General features: G+C 42.2%; 1 protein-coding gene across 1 annotated transcript; it reads right to left on the minus strand.

Annotated features, from left to right (window-relative positions):
* Positions 1 to 1846: 1846 nt before the first annotated feature.
* On the minus strand, positions 1847 to 24436 carry DACT2 (dishevelled binding antagonist of beta catenin 2; the record flags this gene model as incomplete). The annotated part of the gene is made up of 4 exons (XM_083366353.1): positions 1847 to 3958; positions 9494 to 9778; positions 13473 to 13605; positions 24200 to 24436. 4 exons carry the CDS (start codon positions 24434 to 24436, stop codon positions 2130 to 2132), a joined length of 2484 nt encoding a protein of 827 aa, XP_083222479.1. The 3' UTR covers positions 1847 to 2129.
* Between the last annotated feature and the right edge of the window lie 832 nt (positions 24437 to 25268).

Genomic DNA, 25268 nt, shown 5'->3' on the forward strand with positions numbered 1-25268 from the left:
TGGGTGAGATCATTCGTGGTTTTGGAGTTGGGTATCATCAATATGCCGATGATACCCAACTTTTCTTTTCGACCCCAAACCACCCCAGTGATGCCCTCGCTGTGATGTCCCGTTGCCTGGAGGCGGTTCGGGTCTGGATGGGGAGGAACAGACTTCAGCTCAACCCTGACAAGACTGAGTGGCTGTGCATTCCGGCATCCCGGGACATTCAAAATGTTCCATCTCTTTCTATGGGTGGTGAGCTTTTACCCCCCGTGGATAGGGCTCGCAACTTGGGAGTCCTCCTAGATTCACGGCTTACCCTAGAAGATCATGTAGTGGCCGTGACTAGGGGGGTTTTTGCCCAGGTTCGCCTGGTGCGCCAGTTGCGGCCCTATCTGGACCGGGATGCCCTGTGCACGGTCACTCATGCGCTCGTGACCTCTCGCCTTGACTACTGTAATGCTCTCTACATGGGGCTTCCCTTGAAGACCACTCGGAGGCTCCAACTGGTACAGAATGCGGCCGCGAGAGTTGTCTTGGGAGTTTCCCGGTACTCCCATTTTACACCTTTGCTCCGCGAGCTGCATTGGTTACCAGTTGTCTTCCGGGTGAGGTTCAAGGTCTTGGTTATGATCTTTAAGTCCCTACATGGCATGGGTCCGGGGTACCTCGGGGACCACCTGCTGCCGGCTTCAACTCCCCTCCGCCCTGTGCGTTCCCACAGAGAGGGCCTCCTCAGGGTGCCTCCGGTCAGGGAATGCCGACTGGCGGCCCCCAGGGGGAGAGCCTTCTCTGTGGGTGCCCCGGCTTTGTGGAACCAACTGCCGGTGGAGCTCCGGACGGCATCGGACCTCCGAACTTTCCGTCGTGGTCTGAAGACCCATTTGTTTGAATTGGCCGGTCTGGCCTGATGGGGGAGCTGGGTTTTAAATTGTCATTTTAGATTGCATTATTGTTTTTTAATTGGGCACTGATTTAATCTTTGTTTTAACTTTTGTATAGTATTGTATTTTTATTTATATGCCCTGTGAACCGCCCTGAGTCCCCAGGGAGAAGGGCGGTATATAAATTAAATTAACATAACATAACATTTTATCTGTGGATTGCAGCACAGTCCTTAAATTCAGCATCCAGCCTTTAGTAATATTTCTCCTCTAAAAAGCATACAACCATACCAGGAACATGTGGCTTTAGCAGTTTAGGGACTGAGTGTTTTGACTCTTGTAACCACCCAATTTATTTCAAAACATATCCACTTAGAAAAAGTTTGATCACCAAAGTAACTGAGCAGCCTCTGAACAAAATTAGGACAACCCTTGTTTTAAATAAAGTGAGACAGCTTTTTGCCTTTGTAGATCATAACATTTATTGAGCCTGCAATAAATCTGAGCTGGTAATGTGCTGTGGCACAGTCTGGGGTGCAGTTTACCCAGTCCAGAAGATGCAAACATCTCAATATCAAAAGATGGCATTCTATATTGTAGAACATTATGTAACCTTCTGAATTTAGAGATGGCCAAGAATCATATCCAAACCTTCCTCTGAGCCATGCACAACTTTCTGACTCCAGAAAACGGAAACAAACGGACAAGTTTTACTGAATAAGCAATGGCAATAATGATTATTATTGTTCATTTTCTCAATCTGTATCTTGCCCTGCTGCTCATTAATATGGATGACCATGGGGAAAGAGAAGATGAGGTGATGAGCTCTTCTGACAATGAGTGATCTTCCCAGAAAATACGTTGCACTGCCATCTCTGACAAGAAAGCAATCTTACACACATAGACAAACACACCTGCCAACCTTGGGAAATCCCCCCCCATGCATTATAGGCTATGCCTTCTTCCCTCAATTCATCAGGACTTGGACGAATGGGACACATAATCTAAACACTTAGTAGCTATTAGAATGGAATGAAGTAGGGTAGGTATGAAGCCACGGAAGCACATTTACGGAACAGAAAAAGGAACACAGTGTCACTCAGACAGGCATTAAACAAATGCAAAAAGCAAAAAAGACAAAAAACAAAATCCCAACAACCACCTTGACTTGAAATTGAGGATCCAAGAATCCTTTAAGTACCAATCTTCCTTGGCTTTGCAAACGGGGACGCAAGCAGCTGACCAAACCATCTTCCTCCCCTTTTAAACCATGGTCATCACTTTCAGGGAACTAGGCTGGAATCTCCTAATTTTCTTCTTGAGAGCCTTTGATGCTTTGATGCGGCAGAGTTTGGGCACTGGTGGGAGAGGCTTGCCCAAGACTTGACCAGCCGCTGCTGCCTGCTTGCCTGTGGACGTGGGCCAGATCATTTCATGCTCCTGGATCTCATCAGCATAATCAAGAGTCAGGCTGCTGCTACCGCTGCTGCCGCTGCTGCCACTGCTGCTGCCCTCCTCTGAATCACTGTCACTGGATTCACTGTCCCCAAAGCGGTTGGTTGTATAGTCACTAATTTCTCCTTCGCTGGTCTCTGCAATGGTGGAGTGGAACAGTGATGCACACTCGGCAGAATACTCTGAATGGTCAGACTCACTTTTGGCATAGGCCCCTGGATGAAAAGGGTGGCTTTTTTTGGATTCGGCTCTCATGGTTACACTACGCAAAATCCCAGCTCGCCTTCCCTGTTTCGGTGGTCCCAAGGCAAGGCTGCTAGAAAGGCTGGAAACTTGGGTTTTTGCCGAGATCTCCACTGTGGATTGCCACTTGCGCTGCTTTTTTTTAATCGCTGGGTCAGAATAAGCTGCTTCAAGAGAATACATGGCATTAGCAGATGCTCTGCAGAGTTCAGACCTGGACAGTGTTTGAGGGATCCCGAATGGCACAGGATACAGACTGGATTCGGAGCAAGATCTGCCGGTGCTTTCCCCTGCAAAGGTAGGCCTCCGAATCAGATGCCTTCCCCTGAGCTGTCTCTGAGACAAACTCCACTCAAGAGGCAACTTGGCAGCAAGCTGGTGAACCCCACGTGGCTTCTCCATATAGAGCACCTGCCTGCCTGGCCTCAGCATCTTCTCACTATTCCTCCTCTTCATCTTCACAGGCTTCATTTTAGAATGAGCAAACCTGACTCGAACTTGATGGGACTCGGTAGGGACAAACGTGGCGTGAACCAACTCTTCCTGAGGCACAGACTCGGGATCGTCAGGCTTTATGGCTCTCGGAGATTTCTTCTGAGATTTTTTGGCTGAAGCCACCCATGTGTTTGGGCTCAAGTTGGAATCATCGACTCCAAATGGTGAGCTGGAAAAGCTGCGTTCTAGGCTGCTCTCCCCAGCCTCAGTGACAGGAGAGTCCCACACAGATGGCTTAGCAGGATAACAGCCGTTCACAGCTGGCAAAGACTCTGTGTCAGCCAGTGAAGCTGTTTGCTCTACATTCACACAATGCACAGTCTCTGGCTGTTTGGCACATTCCCCTTCAGGTACATTCCTTGGTGGCTTCCCTTCGCCTTTACTGGAAGGCAGTAGGGCCCCTTGTTTTTCCAGCTGGCTGCTACTGCTGTTAATTTTCACTCCACCAGGACTGGGGATAATAATGAGTCTCTGGAGCATTGTGAGTGGCTGATTCTTTGCTGGACCCTTCTCACTGAACTCGGCAGGATAGCTAGCAGGATAGTTTCCTTTGCTGCGTGTCAACTGCAGCAGTTTGTTGATATAACCCCCTGGCCTGAGTTCCATAAGTGGCCTAGTCTTGATCAAGCTGGGCCCCGTGAGATGAGGTGCACCTTTATTAGGTAAAGGGCGGCCCTCTGTTTCTGCCAAGGAGAAAAGGGGACTCTGTAAAGCAACTGCATGAAGAGGGCTAGGATAAGGATACACATCGTTCCCACTTTTAGAGACCAAATTGCTTTGGTATTTGGGGTCCATGCAATAAAATTGGACTTCCCTTCCTGAACCAAGCTGAGGAGAGGCCTTGAGGTCGGTGACTTTTGGAAATCCGGCATCCACCACGCCGAGTCTTTCAAGGTCACCTGAGAAGAAGACAGAATTCCAAAAAAAAAAAAAAATGTTAGCAGAAAGTAACGCCTTTGGTGTTTCCATCCCTTTAAGTGAGCATCATTACCAGGCAATGCACACAATGCTCCTTTTGATATCAATGAACTTTGTGTCAACACTGCTAACATCGAATGTTATTGCTTGACATGAGATGAAGAAGTAGCTATTTCATATGTTAAACTTGTGTATTGCTTTAAGACTTGTGTATTGTTTTAGTTGAAAATTGGTGGGAGGGAAGAGTAGGAATGCACTTTGAAGGCCATTTGTCTCTCTAAAGAAGATAAGACTTTGGCTACTTCTAACGGAAGGGAAGCTGATAATTTAAATTAATTGGAGAATATGATTAATGACAAAATTAGAAAGGTGGAGAATTGTGTTTTAATATATTGTGCAAGGGGCAGAGATTGCAGATTCCAGCTTCCTTTGAGCAAGCGTTTGCCAGTGTATTAGGCTAATAAAGGACTTTTAAGGTAAACAATGCCTCAGAGTCACATGAAAAGCCCATAGGTTGGAAACTTGACACTTTGCACATGACTCAAAGGCAAAGTGTCATATTGCATTATACTAGAAGATTCCTCCTTAGGTATGAAGCTCACGCCTCTAGTTTTCCAGAAGATATCCAGGCATGGATGCTCCCCATCTGTGACAAAGCCCATGTGTTCAGGATGACTTGTGGAATTCATTTGACAAACCATCCTGTCCTGGCTTCACCACAGCACATACCAATATAAGCTTTTACAAACAAATGAAATGGAATGAATGAGTCTGAATCTTCAAAAAAAGTTAACACCCATTCCTCAAACATTCATTATTTCACAGGATTAGCAATGCGGGGACAAACCTGTGTTCAACATTGGTTGGTTCATCTTTTGCCATGGATATAGTATTACGTATCTCTCATAAAGTGTTATGGAAGTTCTAATAGAGTTCCTTCAATACAGTTAGAACTGTCTTATCTTATTCATACATTAAAATCATCCCTTTATGTTAAGGTCATCTAGAAGATATGTTTGAGTAAATCAGCCTTAGGTAAATTGGAGAACCTTGTGAAGCACTAGAATTATTTTACAGCTTTCCTTGCACAAATGAGTAGTGATAAGTAGTAAATGAGTAGAACCTTTCACTGATTCTACCTGAATCTCTATACCTGGCACATGATCCCTGCATAAAGGACATAACCACCCATTTTCATCCAATTTCTACACTGCCTTTCAGTCAGAGCAATCTCCTAAGCCATGCCCTACATTACATAGTGATCTACCTACAAAGATGGTTTCCCTAATACAGATATGCATTCTTAACCTACATTTAGGTAAGAAAACCCAAATGCACAAGCACAGTATAGGGTAGGGGTGTCAAACTGCCGGCCCATGGGCCGGACGCATCACGACAAAACCGTGCCCACCCCATTGCTGGCAATGGGGAAAAAGCTCCGATACATCATATTTAATCACTTAAATATGAGCCAGCAGTGTGCTGCAGCTGCCAAAAAAGACAACACAGTGCTAGGTTGCATTAACAGAGGGATAGAATCAAGATCACCACTTTACAATGCCTTGGTAAGGCCACACCTGGAATACTGCATTCAGTTTTGGTCACCACGATGTAAAAAAGATGTTGAGACTCTGGAAAGAGTACAGAGAAGAGCAACAAAGATGATGAGGGAACTGGAGGCTAAAACCTATAGGGAACGGTTGCTGGAATTGGGTAAGTGTAGTTTAACGAAGAGAAGGACTAGGGGTGACATAATAGCAGTGTTCCAATATCTCAGGGGCTGCCACAAAGAAGAGGGAGGCAAGCTATTTTCCTAAGCACCTGAAGGCAGAACAAGAAGCAACGGATGGAAACTAATCAAGGAGAAAACCAGTGGAACAACCTGCCTCCAAAAGCTGTGAATGCTCCAATGCTGGAAGTTTTTAAGAAGAGACTGGACAGCCATTTGTCTGAAATGGTATAGTGTTTCCTGCCTGAGCAGGGGGTTGGACTAGATGACCTCCAAGGTCCCTTCTAACTTTACTATTATGATTATGATTTATGGTGTAGATCTGTTGCCCCTTCAATATATGAGGACTTACATTTTATTATTCTTTTTTTTAAAAAAAACATATTCAACTTAGATGCCTCTTAGCTCCAATCAGTTCTGGATGACTAGCACATAAGAGAAAAATAACAAGCATAGAATCAAAATAAAACAATAAAGAAGGGGATGAATTGGGTCAGCAATAACAGACATATCATATACCAGCAAAAAGCTAGGTCAGATCTCAGGAGAAAAGCCAGAGTTTTAAAGTTCTCTCAAATGCCACCAATATGGAAACCCTCTAGATATTACTCCAGAAGGCAGCTGCCATGTGAAGAAGACATGCAGCTGGAGTCCCAATAGATAGCAGAGCTTAACTGAAGAAATCTGGAGCGTGCAAATCTTGTTAGATTATACCAGCAGGCTGGTATCAGGCATTCCCTCAAGTAACAAGGCCCAATGCCTAGAAGGGCTTTATGGGTCATAGCCAGCATTTTGAATTGCTCATGTCACATGGGCATATCAAGGCATGCCCATCACTGCCTACACTCTTGCATAACAACAACAACAACAACGTTGGATGGGACCTGGGAGGTCATTTAGTCCAATCCCCTGCTCAGGCAGGAAACACTATACCATTTCAGACAAATGGCTGTCCAGTCTCTTCTTAAAAACTTCCAGTGTTGGAGCATTCACCACTTCTGGAGGCAGGTTGTTCCACTGGTTAATTGTTCTAATGGTTCCTCCCCCATCCACTCAATATAGCTTCACTTAGCTGGTTTTATACGGAATCCCCAAACCAGCAAATAGCCTCACATAGTGGTTTCATGTAGAAAATAGGAATAGAAAGGAAGATTAAGTGTCCAATTCTGTGGCACCCCACAAAGGAGTGGCTTGGGGAATAACCTCTCCAACCAACATCCTGCAATCAACTCAAAAGGAAGCAAAAAGCTTCTAAAAATGTGCCCCCCCCATTTCTCACCCCTGGAGCTGTGTCAGAAGGATACCATAGTCCAGGGGTGTCAAACACAATTTCATCGAGGGCCGCATCAGCATTGCGGTTGCCCTCAGGGGGCCAGGTGGGTATGGCCAGGGTGGGCGTGGCCTACTGGGTGGGCGTGGCTAGAGTGCGTATGGCCTACTGTGTGGGCATGGCCAGCTCTACATCGTTTTCATCAAGGGTGCCTATGGGGGCCTGGGCAGGAGTAGGACAGATCTGAGGGTCTGTGGCAGAAGGAGGGTCTCTGGGCCAGGGCCAAGGCAGTGGGCGCCGTTCCCTCACTATTTCCAGGATGGCTTCGCGGGCCACATGAAACCACTTCGCGGGCCGGATCCGGCCCTCGGGCCTTGTGTTTGACATGTCTGCCATAGTCAATGGTGTTGAAATCCATTAAGATATGAAGATGAACAAGGGTGGATGGAGTTTATCCATTCCGGTTCCGCCATAGGTCATCTACAAGCATGCTACAAGCTGTCTCCATACAAATCCCAGCCTGACTGGAATTGATCTAGATAAACTGCTTCCTTCAGGGTTTTTTATCAACTGTAGACCAACTATCTTCTCTACAATCTTCCCTAAAAAAGAGTAGGTTGGAGACAGAACAATAGTTACCTAACATTTTTGGGTCAAAGGGTTCTTGAGTAGAAAGGATACCACCGCCTCCTTCAAGACATGAGGCACAACTCTGCCACATGGACCAACAGTGCTTCACTTCCTTAGCATCTTTATAACCCAGCAGAGGCCTGAGTCCAATAAAGGTGGCTGAACTGACAGCACAGAGAATCCTGTCCGTTCTTCAGGAGTCACCAGTTCAAACTCATCTCTGATCACACCACCAAAGCAGCCTCTCAGTCACAGTCCAAGTCAAAATAGATCTGAGCAACTTATCTGCTTCATTTGCAAGATGGTCGCATCTCATTAGAATTAAGGAGGCCAACTGCTTTTTTGGCTTTCTTTACAATCAAGACTGTGAAGCTCAAATTCCATTCTGATACTAATCAAGAGGTGGAGGAGGAAACCAAGGCAAGTTTTCTATTCTGTATAAGTTAAATGTTTTAGTTGATACAAGAAACAGGCCCAGATAGCTCCATTTCATGACAGTATTGCCCAATTTTGGAGGAAATTTCACGATATGGGCAGCAGCTTTATTACTTCTTTCACAGAGTAAAGTGGGGAAAAACTATACAGTAAAAAAAAAATTCAGCTTGCTCTAATCGTAAGTTGGAAGGCTAAACTTAATAAAAATAGATATCTCCTCTTCTTGCTATGCATCCTTTTCATTCTTTCTAGCACTTTACTCAGTTCTAATGAAACTGTGCCTTTAAGATCATTTAGTTACTTAGTGCAAACACTCTAAACTGAACAGCCCTTCCAACTTTATGTACTTCCTACACAAACCTGGAGGTTTAAATGACCACCAAAATAGTTCATAAGAAATGCAACTTTGCTCATCTCCAATAGGTAGACATATCTCATCAACGAATACCCTCTTATCAGCAAGAAGTCAGCTATTCTCCTTACATCTAAGACAGAATGTTTTTAAAATTCCTCCAGTGTGATTAAAGTGGGCTGTGTGGTACTTAAGTACAGACTCAACTTTCAAAGTATCTGCTGTTTCCAAGACACTGAGACAAAAGAGTCTTGGTGAAAAAGCAGAATTTACTTATTAGTACTTAGATAGGAGACCACTTGGAAATATGAAAACAGAGTAAATGAGAGCAGGAATACAAAAAAAAAAGTCTGAAAAGGCAATGGCAAATCAAGTCCATAAAATCACCAGACTTCAGTTCAATTCAAAGCATTCTGCTTTGATGAAATTGGTTTAAGATTGAGAACTGCATTTCATGATATGAACACCACAGAGCCATGTCAACCGTGTGCACTATGCAGTGTGGCCACAAACTTTGTTTATCTTTGTTGTTATTGAGAGGGAATAGTGAAGTTCCAAGCTCCTTGCCCAAACTGAAGACCAGACAGTAATTCAACAGACAGTACACTGTGCTGTTTCAGGGAAGGCTAAAATGATTAAAAGTCTGTCTCATACAAATTGTTAAAAGCATAGAGACTTTAACTGAGGCGAAACCTTTCACACATGTGCCAGACTGAGGGGTTTTAACTAATTTAATTTAATTGGGTTTTAGTTTAACTTCAGGGAACTGTAATTTAATCATAGTTTTAACTGATTTTAATTTGTATGTTATGTATTTTAATTTTCCCTGTCAACCGCCCTGTGTCCTACGGGAATAGGGCGGTATATAAATTTAAATAATAAATAAAATAAATAAGTAAATATCTGAAAGATAACTTCCCACGGTGTCCAATCCAGGACAGCTTCAATAACATCCTCTTACTTCTTTAGAATGAAAGACTAAATGACTACAGCCTCAATACAAAATAACATGTGCCTTAGCATCTTCTTCAATAATACCAAGGATGAAAAGAAAGCTATTTCCCTTTCTAACCAAGATCTAAAGCACCTGAGCTACTTACCAGTAGAAACAGGCCTTGGTCTAGACTTGCTTGGAGTGCCTGAAACATCTAGGCAGGCTTTGCTTTGGCATCCATCACTGTTATGAGGTCCCTCCTGTTGGAACTGGGTGCGCACTGTGGTTTCATCTGCAGATTTCGGTCGGTAATCGAAGATGCTTAGATGGGTTCTGGAAAGCTGAGAACTTGGTAACAAACTGGCATGGGAGGAGGAAACGGATTCACTGAAGACAGACGTGCAGGAATTAGACAGAGAGCAGGAGCCACCATCACTCAGATCATAAAAACCTGAAAGAAAGAAAGAAAAGAAAGAAAGAAAGAAAGAAAGAAAGAAAGAAAGAAAGAAAGAAAGAAAGAAAGAAAGAAAAAAATATTTCCTGGTTTACAGTGAAGAACTATATTGCACAGCACAAGGTTCAGCTGGAGTACTTCTTTGTCTTCTATTTCATAGATGAGAGGGTGGGGAACCACGTGCTTTCAGACAAAATTTCATTCGCAAAATTTTGCAGTGGCGAGTTAGACATTCTGGACTTAACTTCTAAGCCTCCCAACTCTTCCCGCTGTTTCTGGCTTTTCTCATTAAAAATCTCTTGGTGAGGGAAAGTCTGAAGAGTTATGTCTTTGACTGGCAATGTCAAAACTGTGATACACAGGGGAGCAAGTTTTGAAGGAAGTGCCAGGAGATTGAACAGCATTTTCAGCCAGGGCTCCAAAGTGGGCAAAAGTAGGACCCATAGAAATGGTGTAAAAATTAAATGAAAGGTACAGCTAAAGCACAGAAACAAGCTTTTGTTTTATTTCAGTTGCACTGGTGCGCCAGTTGCGGCCCTATCTAGACCAGGATGCCTTACGTACGGTCACTCATGCGCTCGTGACCTCTCGTCTTGACTACAGCAACGCTCTCTACATGGGGCTACCCTTGAAGACCACTCGGAGGCTCCAACTGGTACAGAATGCAGCCGCGAGAGTTGTGTTGGGAGTTTCCCGACACTCCCATGTCACACCTTTGCTCCGCGAGCTGCATTGGCTTCCAGTTGTTTTCCGGATGAGGTTCAAGGTGTTAGTAATGACCTACAAAGCCCTACATGGCATGGGTCCGGAATACCTTGGGGAGCACCTGCGGCCGGCGTCAACTTCCCTCTGCCCAGTACGCTCCCACAGAGAGGGCCTCCTCAGGGTGCCACCGGTCAAATAATGCCGACTGGTGGCCCCCAGGGGGAGGGCTTTCTCTGTGGGCGCGCCGGATTTATGGAACCATCTTCCGGCCGAGCTCCGGATGGCGCCTATCTCCGCTCCTTCCGGCGCGATCTTAAAACCCACCTTTTTGAACAGGCTGGCCTGACCTGATGGGATGGGGTTGGGTTTTATAAATTGGTCTTAACTTTTAATCTGTACTAATTTATTATGGGCATCGCTGTTTAATTACTTTTTAATAATTTTTAATTTTTGTATCTTGTTTTTATTATGTATTGCCCTGTTCACCGCCCTGAGTCCTTTGGGAGAAGGGTGGTATACAAATTAAATAAATAAATAAATAAATAATTGTATTCATTTAATGAATTGACAAAGACAGCTCCTCATCCATGAAAGGATTTGCCTTTTCTATTTCCTCCCTATGCTCATTTTAAGCAGAACATAATTGTTATCTGAATAAAATCAATGCCATTTATTTCCCAGTTGCACTAAACCAATTCACATAGTAAACATTTAAAAACCACAGCTCTCAAAAAGCAAAAGAAGAACAGGAAAAAATAAGATTAGTTGGATGACAGATCTACCGGGTCAACCAAGTATAAAAGACCTTGCTATGATACAACCACTGGCTTTTTGTCCTAGGAAAAAAGAAATGAAGGAAAAAGATGGAAGAAAGAATAAGACAAAAAACACAAGCCAAAGTAAAAAGGAATCGATCAAATAGGAAAGGAAGACTAGAAATGGGTTGAATGAAATTGAAAAGCTGATTGTGGGGAAGGTGGCAAGACCAAGCACAAAGAAGTAACAATGGCATGAAGGTTGGTAGCTTCAAATAAAATGAAGACAAGATTGAATGGCGGAGATAGAGATAGTATTAGTTTGAGTGATGTACCAATGGCAACTTGGAAGTTTCAATATCACTGAAATTCAGCAACATTTGGGTTTCTGTGGGATTCCAAGTAATCCTCAGTAGGCTGCAGGTTGCACACCTGTATTTTAATAACTTCATTTCATTTCATTTATTATATTTGTATACCGCCCTTCTCCCGAAGGACTCAGGGCGGTGAACAGGGCACATATAAAAATACAGAATACAAAAATTAAAAAAAGAATTAAATAAGAGCCCGAGCTAAAAACAGTAGAATAATATAAAAATCCCCAATAAAAACCCCAGCACATCCATCAGTCCAGGCCGGCTTGTTCAAATAGGTAGGTCTTCAGACCGCGTCAGAAGGAGCGAAGGTCAGGTGCCATCCGGAGCTCAACCGGCAGCTGATTCCATAAAGCCGGGGCACCCACAGAGAAGGCCCTCCCCCTGGGGGCCACCAGCCGACATTCTCTGACCGGTGGCACCCTGAGGAGGCCCTCTCTGTGGGAACGCACAGGGCGGAGGGAAGTTGACGCCGGCAGCAGGTGATTCCCGAGGTACTCTGGACCCATGCCCTGTAGGGCCTTGAAAACCATTACCATAACTTACTATGTTAGTAGTCACTATCCATAATTATCCACGTCCATGCTCCTCAGAAAAAATTTAGAGCCTCCAAAACTGCACTCTACTTTTTATCTCTTTCCCACTTCACATAAAAACAGATGTTTGGCAAGAATCTCACTGAGTCAGTTTACACCTCACCCACAATTTATAGTAAGAATGCCCACTTGTGCTTTATGACTTTCACAGATTGCTTGCTGTCTCCCTTCCTGTGTGGGTAAAGACAATGAAAAATATCCATGGTGTGCTTTGTTTACTTTAGTATAAGTCAAAAAAGCCTAACTATGGCTTTGTCCATCGAGAAGAAAAAATAAAGCATAAAACCATTTCTTTTTTGGTTTGCTTGTTCTCATACTTCTGAACAAATGAATCTATGGTCAGTCTGCTTCATGCTGCAAGTTAAGTTAAGCTTACAGAATCATGAAGGATTTATTAACCATTCCAGAGAAAGAACCAGGGATCTCTTTAAGCTTTGTTGTTTAATATAAGGAAGGAAGAGTTGCAAAGGCAGTCACTGCCATTACTTCTAGCTATGATCAGGATGGAGATAACAAGTTCTGCAAAAGCAAACAGACTATCTATAATGTCCAAGGAGATCTCAAACATCTTAAGAGCAGCCACAACTAAAAAAAAAAAAACCAGACACCACTTAACAGACTGAGAAGAATATTTAAGGAAATTTTATCTTATAACATTCAGCATAGCTGAAAAAATTATGGGAAACGGGAGTTCAATAGTGATAACAGCCACCAGGTTAAACAAGATTGGTATTCATCAATGCAAAATATACACAATAGCAATCCTGAGCATAGGATTCCACTTTTTGAAAGATGGTTGACTTCAAAGAGTCAGAACACTAAAAACAGAAACTTAGAAGACAAGTCACCTTTATATATTTATAAATTATCATCTTCCGTTTCTTTCACTGTTTTTACTATTGATTATCAGTCCATCATTTTCGCTTCCAAGTTGCAGCAGGGGGAAGGGGGAAGGCAAAAGACAGAGTGGTGCTAACTGAAGCAGAAGAATTTGGATGAGTGAAGCTCTCCTTTTGCCCTTTATCTGGTTAAACGTGGTTCCCCCAAAAAATAGCTTAATTTCACTTAATTTCAAGAGCACAATCAGCAGGGGCTTAGGGGCTGGAACAGGAAGCCAGGGAGACAAATGGAGCCTGTTCTATACCGATCAAGTTTCTTTACATGGATTACATTTTAAGTTATCGCTGCTTTATTGTTATTGGCCACAGTAAAAAATAAAAATGTTCATAGCAGAAGAAAAGGAAAAAAATCATCAAATTACCTGAACTGGGCCTACTATCACTATCAAAATATTCAATGGAAGTTTTGCCGACATCCAACTTCAGTTCGCTGATCTGCTGGTCCAATTGATCCAGATGACTTTTCAGTCCCACATCTTGTCTCCTCAACCGTGACTGTTCATAAGGGAAAAGGGAAGATGTTGAATTTCTATTGGCTCTGTAGAATCAACTCAATATTCCCATCTTCTAGGACTAGCTTGAACTTTGAAAAAATAGCACAAAGGCAAAGCAAAATAGGAAGACTAGTAGTTTCTAGTCACAACATGTTGACTGGATTCTATGAGGATTTAAATTGATGACCTGGATGGTAAAACTGAGCACGCAAGGACCATACAAACAATTCATATTAATTTATTTTGAAGTTCTGTCTGTAGAACCACTACTTGTGTGGATCTTTGTGTCAATTAATAAATCATTTCAGAAACTTAAGGGACTTGGGGGAATCACCCTAACCTGTACGCTGCCCAGAGTTAATCTGTAAGATGGGTGGTACTTAAATTAGATAAATACCGTAGGCTGTTTAAACTGGAGACTGTCTCAAAACCTTCTGTGATATAAGGCACAAGGATATTAAAATATTCCTTTTTCTCCCCCTAAGCAATCTACTAATTCCAATTTATGGATTATGTGGTTTCTTCCTCATTCATGCAGTTCAATGTCCTTTCAGCTACTAAGAAAATGCAAAGGAAAGGCTTCCACAAATTTCATAAAATCTGGAGAAAACCCATGAAGTTATTGATTTTAAATCCTTACAGTCAATAATACTTAACATATTTCTAGGTGAAAAGCTTTCAATATTGTCTTCTTTGGAAGGTAAAACTATTTTAAGGCTTTTTTTTAGAAAATTTCCCTTCTCAAAAGCAAAACAAATGTTCTACTCAAATTGAGGAAAATACTGGATTTACATCAACAGAATTTTAATAAACATGTTATCCCAAAAGGTCTGCTGTAAAAGCAGGGGTCCCCAACCCCTGGGCCACAGCCCACTACCAGGCTGTGATCTATTCAAAACCGAGCCACCCAAAGCTGCAGGTGAGCGTGCTCACACACATAACCCTTTTGCAAGCAGCAGGTGAACGCATGCATGTGTGCTCCCTTTGTGCGAGCAGCGGGCGGGAGTACTCGCTGCTCGCACAAATGAAACTGCACGCACATGCGCACTTGCCTACTGCTTGCACAGAACCATCCCCTCCCCCCCTCCTGCCTGTCTGCAAAGCCAGAAAGGTGGGGAACTCTGCTTTAGACTGTCTGTAAGTCCCTCTGTGTTGGCATGGCTCGTAAGCCTGAATACATATACTTTTAGCCTCTCAGTTCCCACTATCGTAGAATTAATGATTGCTGGAAATGATTGGCAGTAAACTCAGACATTTCAATCATTTGAAATTTCACTCATGTGCAAGACAGCAGTAACATCTGGAACAGCAGTGGCTTGTTAGGAAGCACTTAATTTAACTCCCTCTTTCCTCTCTAATTTACTACTCCACCCCCTACCAACTTTACAAATTTTTGTCAGCAAATATATCTTACAAGCCTAGCTGGGGGACCAAAAGCTTCAGAATTTTGCACAGATTTTTAACAGATTGAAAGCATCCAGATTTCTTAACATGTAGACAACCAACGTGGAAGGGGTGTGCAGAGAAATGGGAAACTTCACCCCCAACATCCCAATCCCTCCAGTCACTTTCTTTCCTTCCTTGGATTGGAGATTGGTTCTGTTTAGGTCCACATAAATGACAGTACAATATTTGTTGTGGCTTACCTTGACACTTATATGAACAATAACCTCCATATAGTCAGGGGGTCTGATAAAAACTGAGTTCTTAATTGCAGTGGCCTACATGTGTTTAATGGGTTTCCAAATTGTGTTTTGATAAGTTGAGCAGCAGGATCATCTTCAGTGGCCACTTGGCCAGATGCATTTGTTCAGCAAAAGCATCAGCTCTATGGATTCTCTGTTCCACAAGCAGTTTCCAAGATGATTTATACCACTATTAGCAACCTCATACTGTTGTACAAGAGATGCAGTTTCCTGTAGGCTTTGTTAGGAGACCTAATCTAACAATGGCACCAATCAGCATCCAATCCATTCAAATGCATAACCTTTATTGCTAGCATTGCAAACTAACATGATACATGTATTTTTCTGTCTAAGCACTGTGCCTCTGATGTGCAAAGGAATGAAAGAGCTTTAGGCTTTACTGATTTCAGGAAGTAACTGAATTTTGTTTTCATGGTTGGAATTAATTGCTTCATGATTAATGTTTTGCCAGCCAATCCCTCCCTTTGTGGTTCCTGATTAATGGCAGAGAGGCCACGAAGCACTCACAGGACCCTCAGGTATTCAAGGATAATTTATTGTACCAGGATCTGTTTGCAATTTTACAGCACTTTAACCAGTATGAAACGATTTACACTAGCCTTATAAACCCCTTCCACATTTCCTACCATGAGACCTGGTATGCCTCATCAGTGTTTGATTGGCTTCATACTTCTCAACCATTCCTGATTTGTATTTCTTGTGCTCAAACTGCTCATTTGAGACCATTTTTTTTGATGATCCGAAAATTAGTTTGCTCCAGTCAAGGAGGGCTTTGCCTAATAGATCCAAGCCCAGAAAATTTAGGGGTGAGGCTCCTTACAAGGATTTGGAATTTCCATCAAAAGTTCCATAAATCAACTAATTTCTTCCAACACTGTTACCAACAAGGCCTTTTTTTGTAGGTGACTGGACCTATGTGAATTGCAGTTCAACATGTTTGGAAAACACTCTGTGCTGAAGGCTTCTATAAGGCTTTGTTTTCCTCCAAGTCTTGACTTAATTAGAGCTCCTGATGCTATTAAGAGCTTGGGGTCTTCCAAATTGCTAATTCATCTCTGATTTGTTTTTTTTTTGGGGGGGGAATAGTATTTTTTTTAATATTGCCCCACTGTTGATCTCCAAGATATTCTACCACAAAACACATGGGGGAGAGGTGTGCAAACAAAATTGCAAGGAATACTTGAATAACATAAGGAAATAGATTTTCTGGTACTTTTATATCTATAAAGGTATCTTCATTTATTTATAAATTATTTCAAGTTATTAGGCACTGAGCAAAAGATAAAAGAAATAAGTTTTTGTATAAAAGCTTAGAGTAGGACAAAGAGAAGCAGACTAGGGGAAAAACAGAAATGGTGGGGACAAGGTCAAAGCAGAAATATTACTCATATCATTAGCAACTCATTTTAAAGCATCATCAGAGGCAATAAATAAATAAATAAATAAATAAATAAATAAATAAATAAATAAATAAATCCTCCCTTTGCTAATAAAAGAAAACCAAACTTCTTTTCTTAGAAAATTAGAAATATTTCTGATACAGACAATCCACTAAAAACTGAAGACATTTGACATTAGCTCCATTTTACCTTTTCTAGAGCACATGGCCAGCTCACTTAGGGTTAGATGGAATTTCAGCAAGAATAACTGGTCCATTCAGTGCTGTAAAGTTTTGAAGTGCCTGCCAAAATCTACAGAGGCATAAGGATCTCAGTGCTGAAAGGCTGGCCATTGTGCTCTCACTGTTGCCCAGAGGGCAAACAGATTTGACTTCCCTTCCTGCTCTTCCTGAATATTATCTGCTGTCTAGTAATCAGATTATTTCAGCTAAATTCCTATTTTTAACTCTGTTGTCTCCCAAACAATGTTACTAGCAAGTGTGAGGTAAGTTTTACAACTGTGGGAATGTTACATGGCCAAGCGGACATACTCAGCCCCTAATTACAATGTGAAAAATGTGGTGAAGGTTACCAATACGGATGACTCATTTAGCTGGATATATTTTCTAATATTGTGTTCTTTAAACATAAAGAGTGACTTCATCAAAATAAAGGCAGAGTTATTATGGTGAAACTAAATACTTATTTGTACATATAATGGGATTTGGTAACCATGCAGCCTTAATTTTATTCCTTTTCTTCTTATGGAAAAGCAGTGGAGACTGGACACACTTGATCTAGAAGGCTACTTGTTTAGGAGACACAGTGTTAAAAGTAGGAATTTAGCTGAAATAATCTTACTAGACAGCAGATAGTATTCAGGAAGAGCAGGAAGGGAAGTCAAATAATGTTGCAATAGTCGGTCTCTTCAACCTGTGTGTGACATGCTTCTAAATTGTGCAGGACTATATTACCTGTGCTTTAGGGAAAAGATCTGTTGAAATTTGGGACTCTCAGATGCCTTAAGCTATTGATAACTTTGATCAGGATATCTTAAGATTGTTTGATAAAGTCTGTAAGTCAATAATGTCCTCTTTGTGTTCTTAATATACTAATTTTTTAAATTATTATTCATCAAATTTCTACACCACCCATCTTACCTAAGTGAATCTGGGAGGTTTATAAGTAAAAAAGAACCTAAGAATTAAAAACAAAGTTAAAAAGTTAAGAGTTACAGAGGTTTAAAGTTTTAATGAGGCAGAGGGTGTGCCCTCAAGACATCAACCATCCCCAAAGTTGCATGCTAGTCTTACTCCCCCATGCAAGTTGGCAAAACCAGGTCTTGACACTGTTCCAGAAGGCCAGGAAGATAGGGCCTGCCTCATCTCTGGAGGCAAGAAGTTCCATAGAGCAGGGGAAATAGCAGAAAGTTCTTTTCCTAGATCATAAAAACTGAAATTCTTTAGCCAATGGGGTCTGCAACATACCCTCCCTGATTGAGTGGGGTTGGTCAATGAAATAGGTACAAGACAGTTCTCACGTAGCCATGTCCCATGCCACAAAGGCTTTAAACATGATAAACAGCACCCTAAACTGGATCCAGAAGCAAAGTATTGGACTATTGATATGTATAAAATCTTTTCCAATAAAGGGAACACTGTGAAGTCTTTTCCTTCAACTCCTTTCTCAGCTAACTTTCTGCTCAATTTTCATCAGCTAACAATCCATCTTCAAATCTTAGAGACATGGAATGAATGAGCTACTATAACCCAAAGTACAGGTGTCAAATAGGAACACACTGTTTTAAATAGAAGTCATTGGGAATTTGTATTAACCCATCAGCCTTGAGCAAGCAATAAATGCTTTAACTCTTATTTTCTTTGGTGTTAAATAAAATATAGTGGGTTATTAGTCGATATTATCAATGGCAGGCAATCAAAAGATTGGCAGTACATTTGTGCTGCCATTTTGACTCTAATAAAAATATACTTGCTTCAAAGTGTTCCAAGTGGGATTTAAGCATCTCATGAATGAGGACCCAGATTGTTGGGGGCAATAAGCTGACTTTGTAATAATGCTGCTTGGGGGGGCGAAAGCCCTAATAAGCAGGCATATATATAGAATGAAGGCTATTGCTAAGCACATTGGTTTGTGCTTAAATTGTAAGCCGCCCTGAGTCTTCGGAGAAGGGCGGGATATAAATGGGATTAAAATAAAAAATAAAAATGAAGGTTAAAGTCACTTTTCACTCCCCAATGCCTTCTGATAAGCTACTCACTTGTTGTGAATACTCTTTGCATGTGTCACACCTGATGGATAATTAATGGCCATGTCTAACACCAATAAAGAGGGAGGGATCTGGGAGATTTGAATTAGCTCAATGTTTACTGAAGTGTGTAATTACCAAGATTGGAGAGAGTGAAGCCTATAACATTTTGATTGAATTCTCCTTCAGGAACATGTTCCATATTTTAAAAAGGAAGAAACAACAAAAGCAGCTGTTGCACAACTTCAATCTATTCCATCTAAACAGGTAGAAATAGGAAAAGGGGGTGTTTCTCTTCCAAACTGCAAAGTAGAACTAAAAGGTTACAAAGAAATTAGTGAGCTTCAGAGGTATTCAGACTATTATGCCACAACCCCCTGAAAACAGTACATATGAGAGAAGGATATATATATATATATATATATATATATATATATATATATATATATATATATATATATATATATATATATATATATATATATATATTTAAATATTTGTCAAGGCTTTTTGAATGGACCTTGCTAATTAACTCTTTCATTCCTGTTTTGGCCCGGCTCAGGGCTTATCCACAGGAACTAGTCAACTTATGACAGCTCATTATTTGTGCAAATTATTCAAATTGCTAATAAAGAATTTGGGAGGCTAAGATGATCATTTCGAACTCTTTATGTTCTCATCAGTTAGTCATACCCTTTATCTGAGATTTGAACCCGGGCTGATTATATATCAGGCAGTGTTTTAACCTCCTGAGCCACGGGTTCCTTCTCTCTTATATTAGCTGGAAGGCAAGGCAAATGTATGTTTAAGTATTTGTCAAGGCTTTTTGAATGGACCTTGCTGATTAACTCTTTCATTCCTGTTTTGGCCCGGCTCAGGGCTTATCCACAGGAACTAGTCAACTTATGACAGCTCATTATTTGTGCAAATTATTCAAATTGCTAATAAAGAATTTGGGAGGCTAAGATGATCATTTCGAACTCTTTATGTTCTCATCAGTTAGTCATACCCTTTATCTGAGATTCGAACCCGGGCTGATTATATATCAGGCAGTGTTTTAACCTCCTGAGCCACGGGTTCCTTCTCTCTTATATTAGCTGGAAGGCAAGGCAAATGTATGTTTAAGTATTTGTCAAGGCTTTTTGAATGGACCTTGCTAATTAACTCTATATATATTGGGACGCGGTGGCTCAGTGGGTTAAGACGCTGAGCTTGTCGATCAGAAGGTCGGCAGTTTGGCGGGTCGAATCCCGAGTGCCGCGTAGCACAGTGAGCGCCTGCTACTCGTCCCAGCTTCTGCCAACCTAGCAGTTCGAAAGCATGTAAAAATGCAAGTAGAAAAATAGGGACCACTACGGTGGAAAGGTAACAGCATTCCGTGCGCCTTTGGCATCCAGTCATGCCGGCCACATGACCACGGAGACGTCCTCGGACAAGCGCTGGCTCTTCGGCTTTGAAACGGAGATGAGCTCCGGCCCCTAGAGTCGGAAACGACTAGCACGCATGTGCGGGGGAACCTTTACCTTTATATATATATATATATATATATATATATATATATATATATATATATATATATATATATATATATATATATGTGGATCCTTGGTTTTTCGGGTTTTTCCCCGCGTAGAACTAGAGGTGTAGGCGCAACGTTTCGACGGAATCCCATCCGTCATCATCAGGCTTTAGCTTCCTTCTTCTGGGAGAAGCATGTGGCTGTTTGTTCCTCTTATGTTCCTCTTATATTATGGAAAAACAGGATAGGTGAGAATCCAAAACAGTTCAATAAACTAAGATAGCTGGATTATATGAATATAGGGCAATACTCCTTATTTGTGCATCTGTCTGAAGAACTAGTTGACTCTACTAACAATGCAAAACACCTATGTCCACTGCCTCCACTGTGCTAGCTCCAATAGATAGGGAATACCAAAAAGAATATACATATACATATACATACACACACACACAGAGAGAGAGCGAGAGCTGTGAGCCAGATATATTTTACATTCTTTTGGTCATGAATTTATTAAGTAATCTTTCAGTATCACTTCTCATCATATAGTGCGGATCATAATTCTGAACAAAATTACTTCAGAATATACAGAAATAATCTATGTGGAATAACGTGAAACACTATACTAAATATTACATAAGTGTGGTTTATAAAACAAATCTTGAAAATCTAACAATATTCCCATGGCTGCATTATACTGTGAAATTTAAATATACAAATAAAATTACAGATAAGTAAATTTGATGGAAAAAAGAACTAAGAAACCTTCTGTGGTCTTGTTTACCTGTTTGAAAGACCCAACAGCTGGATGGGTTTGTTCCTATATTCTTGGTCTGACTCACTACTTTATTTGAAGCAAAATAAGAAGGTTGACACTGCCGATTGCTCTTTCAATAGTTCTAAACGTAACCCAAAACCTGCATGAATACACCTAGGGATAGACAACTAATCCATTTAAGATTGTGCCTTTTCTCTACTCCATCCCACCCTCTTCCGCTCTGCATGCTGTAACATCTCAGAGATCCAGGGATTTTGACAACTTACCCACAAATGTTTAAATTCTTAGCTGATATTAATAAAGGCATTTTCTGATTTTGATGATACAGAAGATGCCTTAATTTGTTCTCTTGATGCTGATGAAAATGTTAACAGAGTAACAGAGTTATAAGGGAGCTTTAGAGGTCTTCTGGCTTTGCTTCAGAATAACCCTGTGTTCTCTTGCTGAGAGTGACTTGATCAAGTCTCTCCAATAAAAGTCATGGTTCAAGGCTATTTTACATTTCTTTAGCATAAGATATTTTGCAGGATGAGTCAGTCAGTTTAGAACTATCCAGTGTGATTGACAATACCTGCCTACCTTTATGTCCAAACTGGCTAAAATGCTGGAGTTTATAATTTTGATATATCTAAAGGTAGAACACTGGGAAAAGCTGCATTAGAAGTTATAGTCAAATTAAGTTTACATTACCTTGAATCCTTTTTTCTATTTTAAAAATGTGCAGATACTGTGTAGTACCTTCAAGGAATTAAAGATAGTGATATGTGTGTGTGTGTGTGTGTGTGTGTGTGTGTATATATATATATATATATATATATATATATATATATATATGTAAATTTTAGATTGCTAACAAAGAATTAAAGGGAATTAAGAATTAAAATTTACACAAATATGAGCTGTCACTGTTGTGACTACTGCCTGTCGATGGCCTTCGGTTAGGCTGAAACAGGAAATAAAGATTTGTCCCATGTTTGGGGCCTAGCAAGGTAATCTAAATAGTTAACAAGTATTTAACACACACACACACACATATATTATGTTAAGGAAAAAGGTATGTGGAAAGATATTGATTGCTGTTCCGGTGCATAAAATGCCTTTATTTTATAAATAAAATATATTTGCATTGAAAGGAAGTCAAATAACATGTACATGTATTGAAAACTCAGAATGTAAGCAAGATCTGGAATCATCCCAGTGGATTTTGTGCACCAGAATAATTTAATTAGAATGTGGAATGGGAAATCATACATATATATATATATATATATATATATGTATATATGGCTTTATAGTTCAATTAAATGTATGGCTATGGAAGGAGAACTAAAAAGACTGGGAATTGCCAAGACATCCCCAAAAGAGAGCGCCTTTCTGCTCTAATCTCCTCAGAAATAAACCCAATGTAACCCTCTAAATCATAATTTTCAGCAAAGCTGCACAAGGTAACTTTGTATATAAGTCCCCATCAGTTGTATTTACTTTTGAGTCAGCATTCATAGGATGCTGTTTGTGTTTAGTTCAGGCCTGTTGAGGTAATGGCATCAAATGGACAAAAGCTCTCCCTTCCCACCTCAGTTTAGTATAAAAGGGCAGCCATGCCCTTTTCTTGAAAGTTGCACCATAAAATTCACATTTACATTCCATTTTAGTAGTGTCTGACTGCTCGATTGCTTGGACTGTGAGCTTCTCCCCATTAAATAAGGTAGGACTTACTTGCAAATGCCCATAGAATTGCACCCTCAAACTTTTTTTAAAAAAAAAAAATATACAGAATAATGGGTGGAGTAGATCAAAGGGGCAATTTAGCATCCAAGTCTACTTACCCATAGGTACTTTCTCACTGACATCAAGAGTCTGCAAGATCCAAGTCAAAACATGTAGCTAATGGAACCCTACTGCTACTCAAGATTCAGAATTATTTCAATATTTTCTTGTACAGAATTTACATTTGTGTTTAAAAATGCAACAAACAGGAAGCACGTTGCTTATGGACAACAATCTCATATAGTGGCTAACTTGCTATACGTTTACTTGGAAAAATACAATATTTAAAGACCTCTTAGATTGAGAAGAAAGATACAGGGACGGCCCCAGGGTTATTATATGACTGCAATTTTAAGAGACTGGGTTCTAATTTAAATTATTACACTGGAGAATTTGAATATTCTTAACTTCAAATGCAGACATATATACATATACTCCTTTTCTGAACATGTGAGAACATACCCTGTTGTTTCTTTTAGAACATATCCGAGAGCGTTCCCTTTTTGTAATGGTTCCCATTAAAATAGTGTGTGTGTGTGTGTGTGTGTGGGTGGGTGGGCGTGGGTAAGTATGTGTAGATATTATATATAAATTCTATTTATACAGTAAAGATCTTAACAGATAAAACCTAAATAAGAAGTTCAGGACAAAGATTGTGCAACTGGGCAGTGGGAGATTGCAGGTGAGGAGGAAACTTACTATTAAAATACACTCTGCGCAGAGGTAGGCTGTTAGCAACGCCTCCCTCGAAACCGTCTTTTCAAAAAAAAAAAGAATGAAAGATTTTCCTCCTCGTTCAGCCCCAGAAAGAATGGATTTACTAGTAGCAGCAATCCTTTGGAGGGAAAGGATCTACACATCTAGACCTGGCAAGACACGGAATAGGGAGAGAGCCCATACAACCAGGAGAAGCGAACAATGACCGACCACGACCCCGCCGGTTTTCCGCCAAGGCGTCTCCGCCTCCAAAGCTGCCGGCTGCAGAACCGGGGCGCGCACCGAGCATCCGCCTTGGCTTCCCCCGAGAACCGGCCAACCTGTCCGGAGCGGCCAAGAGCAGCCGAAGAGCGCTCGTGTCGTGGGCGCGTTGCAAGTCTCCCCTTACCCCACCCCACCCCTCACCCCCACTCGCCAACCAAGGGCATCCGTGACCCAGGAGCCTCCGCAGCGGCTCCCTTACCAGTTGCTCCTTCAGGGCGGTGAGGGTGGCTTCCAAGCGCTGCTCCTTCTTCTGCGCCTGGCTCTCCTCGGCCGGGCGCTGCATGGCCAAAGCCTGGCTCACCAGCGCCCGCTGCTTTTCCCGCAGCACCTGGAGCTCCTGGAGGCCAGCCAGGGCGGCTTGCAGTCTCTCGCTGACCCGGCAGCGGTCCCAGCCGCCCGGCCGCTGCTGCTGCTGCTGCTGCCTCCCCGCGAGCATCTTTCCACGCCGCTCAAGCCACGGCCATGCCAGGCAACGCCGGAGCCTGCCGCTGCCGCTTCTGCTGGAAAAGGGTCAAGAGCGCGCAAAGGCGGCGGCGGCGGCAGGGAGCAGCCTGTCGCTTCGCCTCCGCGCTAGACGGACTGAAGCGGAGGAGCGGCCACTGCGGCTGGGGAAGCGGGCGGAGGCGAGGCTGCGGTTCAACGCCCTCTCAGGCGCGGGGCAGCCCAGGGCCACCGCCGAGCCGAGGAGACAGAAAGCCGGCGACGGCGAACCAACCGCGGGGCCGCCTCATTCCTTCCTTCCTCCCCCCTCCCCCCACACACACCCACCCACCCGGCCGCGGAGTCCCCGCCCAATGGTGGGGAAGGTTCAACCAGAGGTCTGGTGATCCTGGGGAGGACCGCTTCTCAGGAGGGGCAGGAGTGGGGGGTGATTTTTGTCTGCTTCCCTGCAAATTCCCCTCCCACCACCTTCCCACCCCACCAGGGAAGTCAGGCTGCAGTTGAAGAAATAGGCTCCGTAGATCTTGATCCTCGTAGGGTTTTTGCAGGGGTAAAAAAAAAAGGGCCTTCAAGTGGTGCTCGGCTGCTGGCGGCTACCTGGATGCATCCGAATGGTTTTCTTTTGCAGTAGCAAAGAAGTCCTTTTTCCTCTTCCTGGGTGTTCCTCCTCCCCCCCCCTCCAAGCTTCCCGGTCTAAGAATTTCGCAGGAATCTCTCCTCCACCTTTTCTCCAGGTGTGTCCTGCTTGGCTTCCCAAACCCAGGGAAGGTGGCTCTGGCAGCTGTTAAGCTATATAGTCCATAGATCCTGGTTCGGTCTTTCCTGGG

This window comes from Vipera ursinii (genome assembly GCF_947247035.1).
Source record: "Vipera ursinii genome assembly, chromosome: 1".
In the NCBI taxonomy this organism is placed as follows: Eukaryota; Metazoa; Chordata; class Lepidosauria; order Squamata; family Viperidae; genus Vipera; species Vipera ursinii.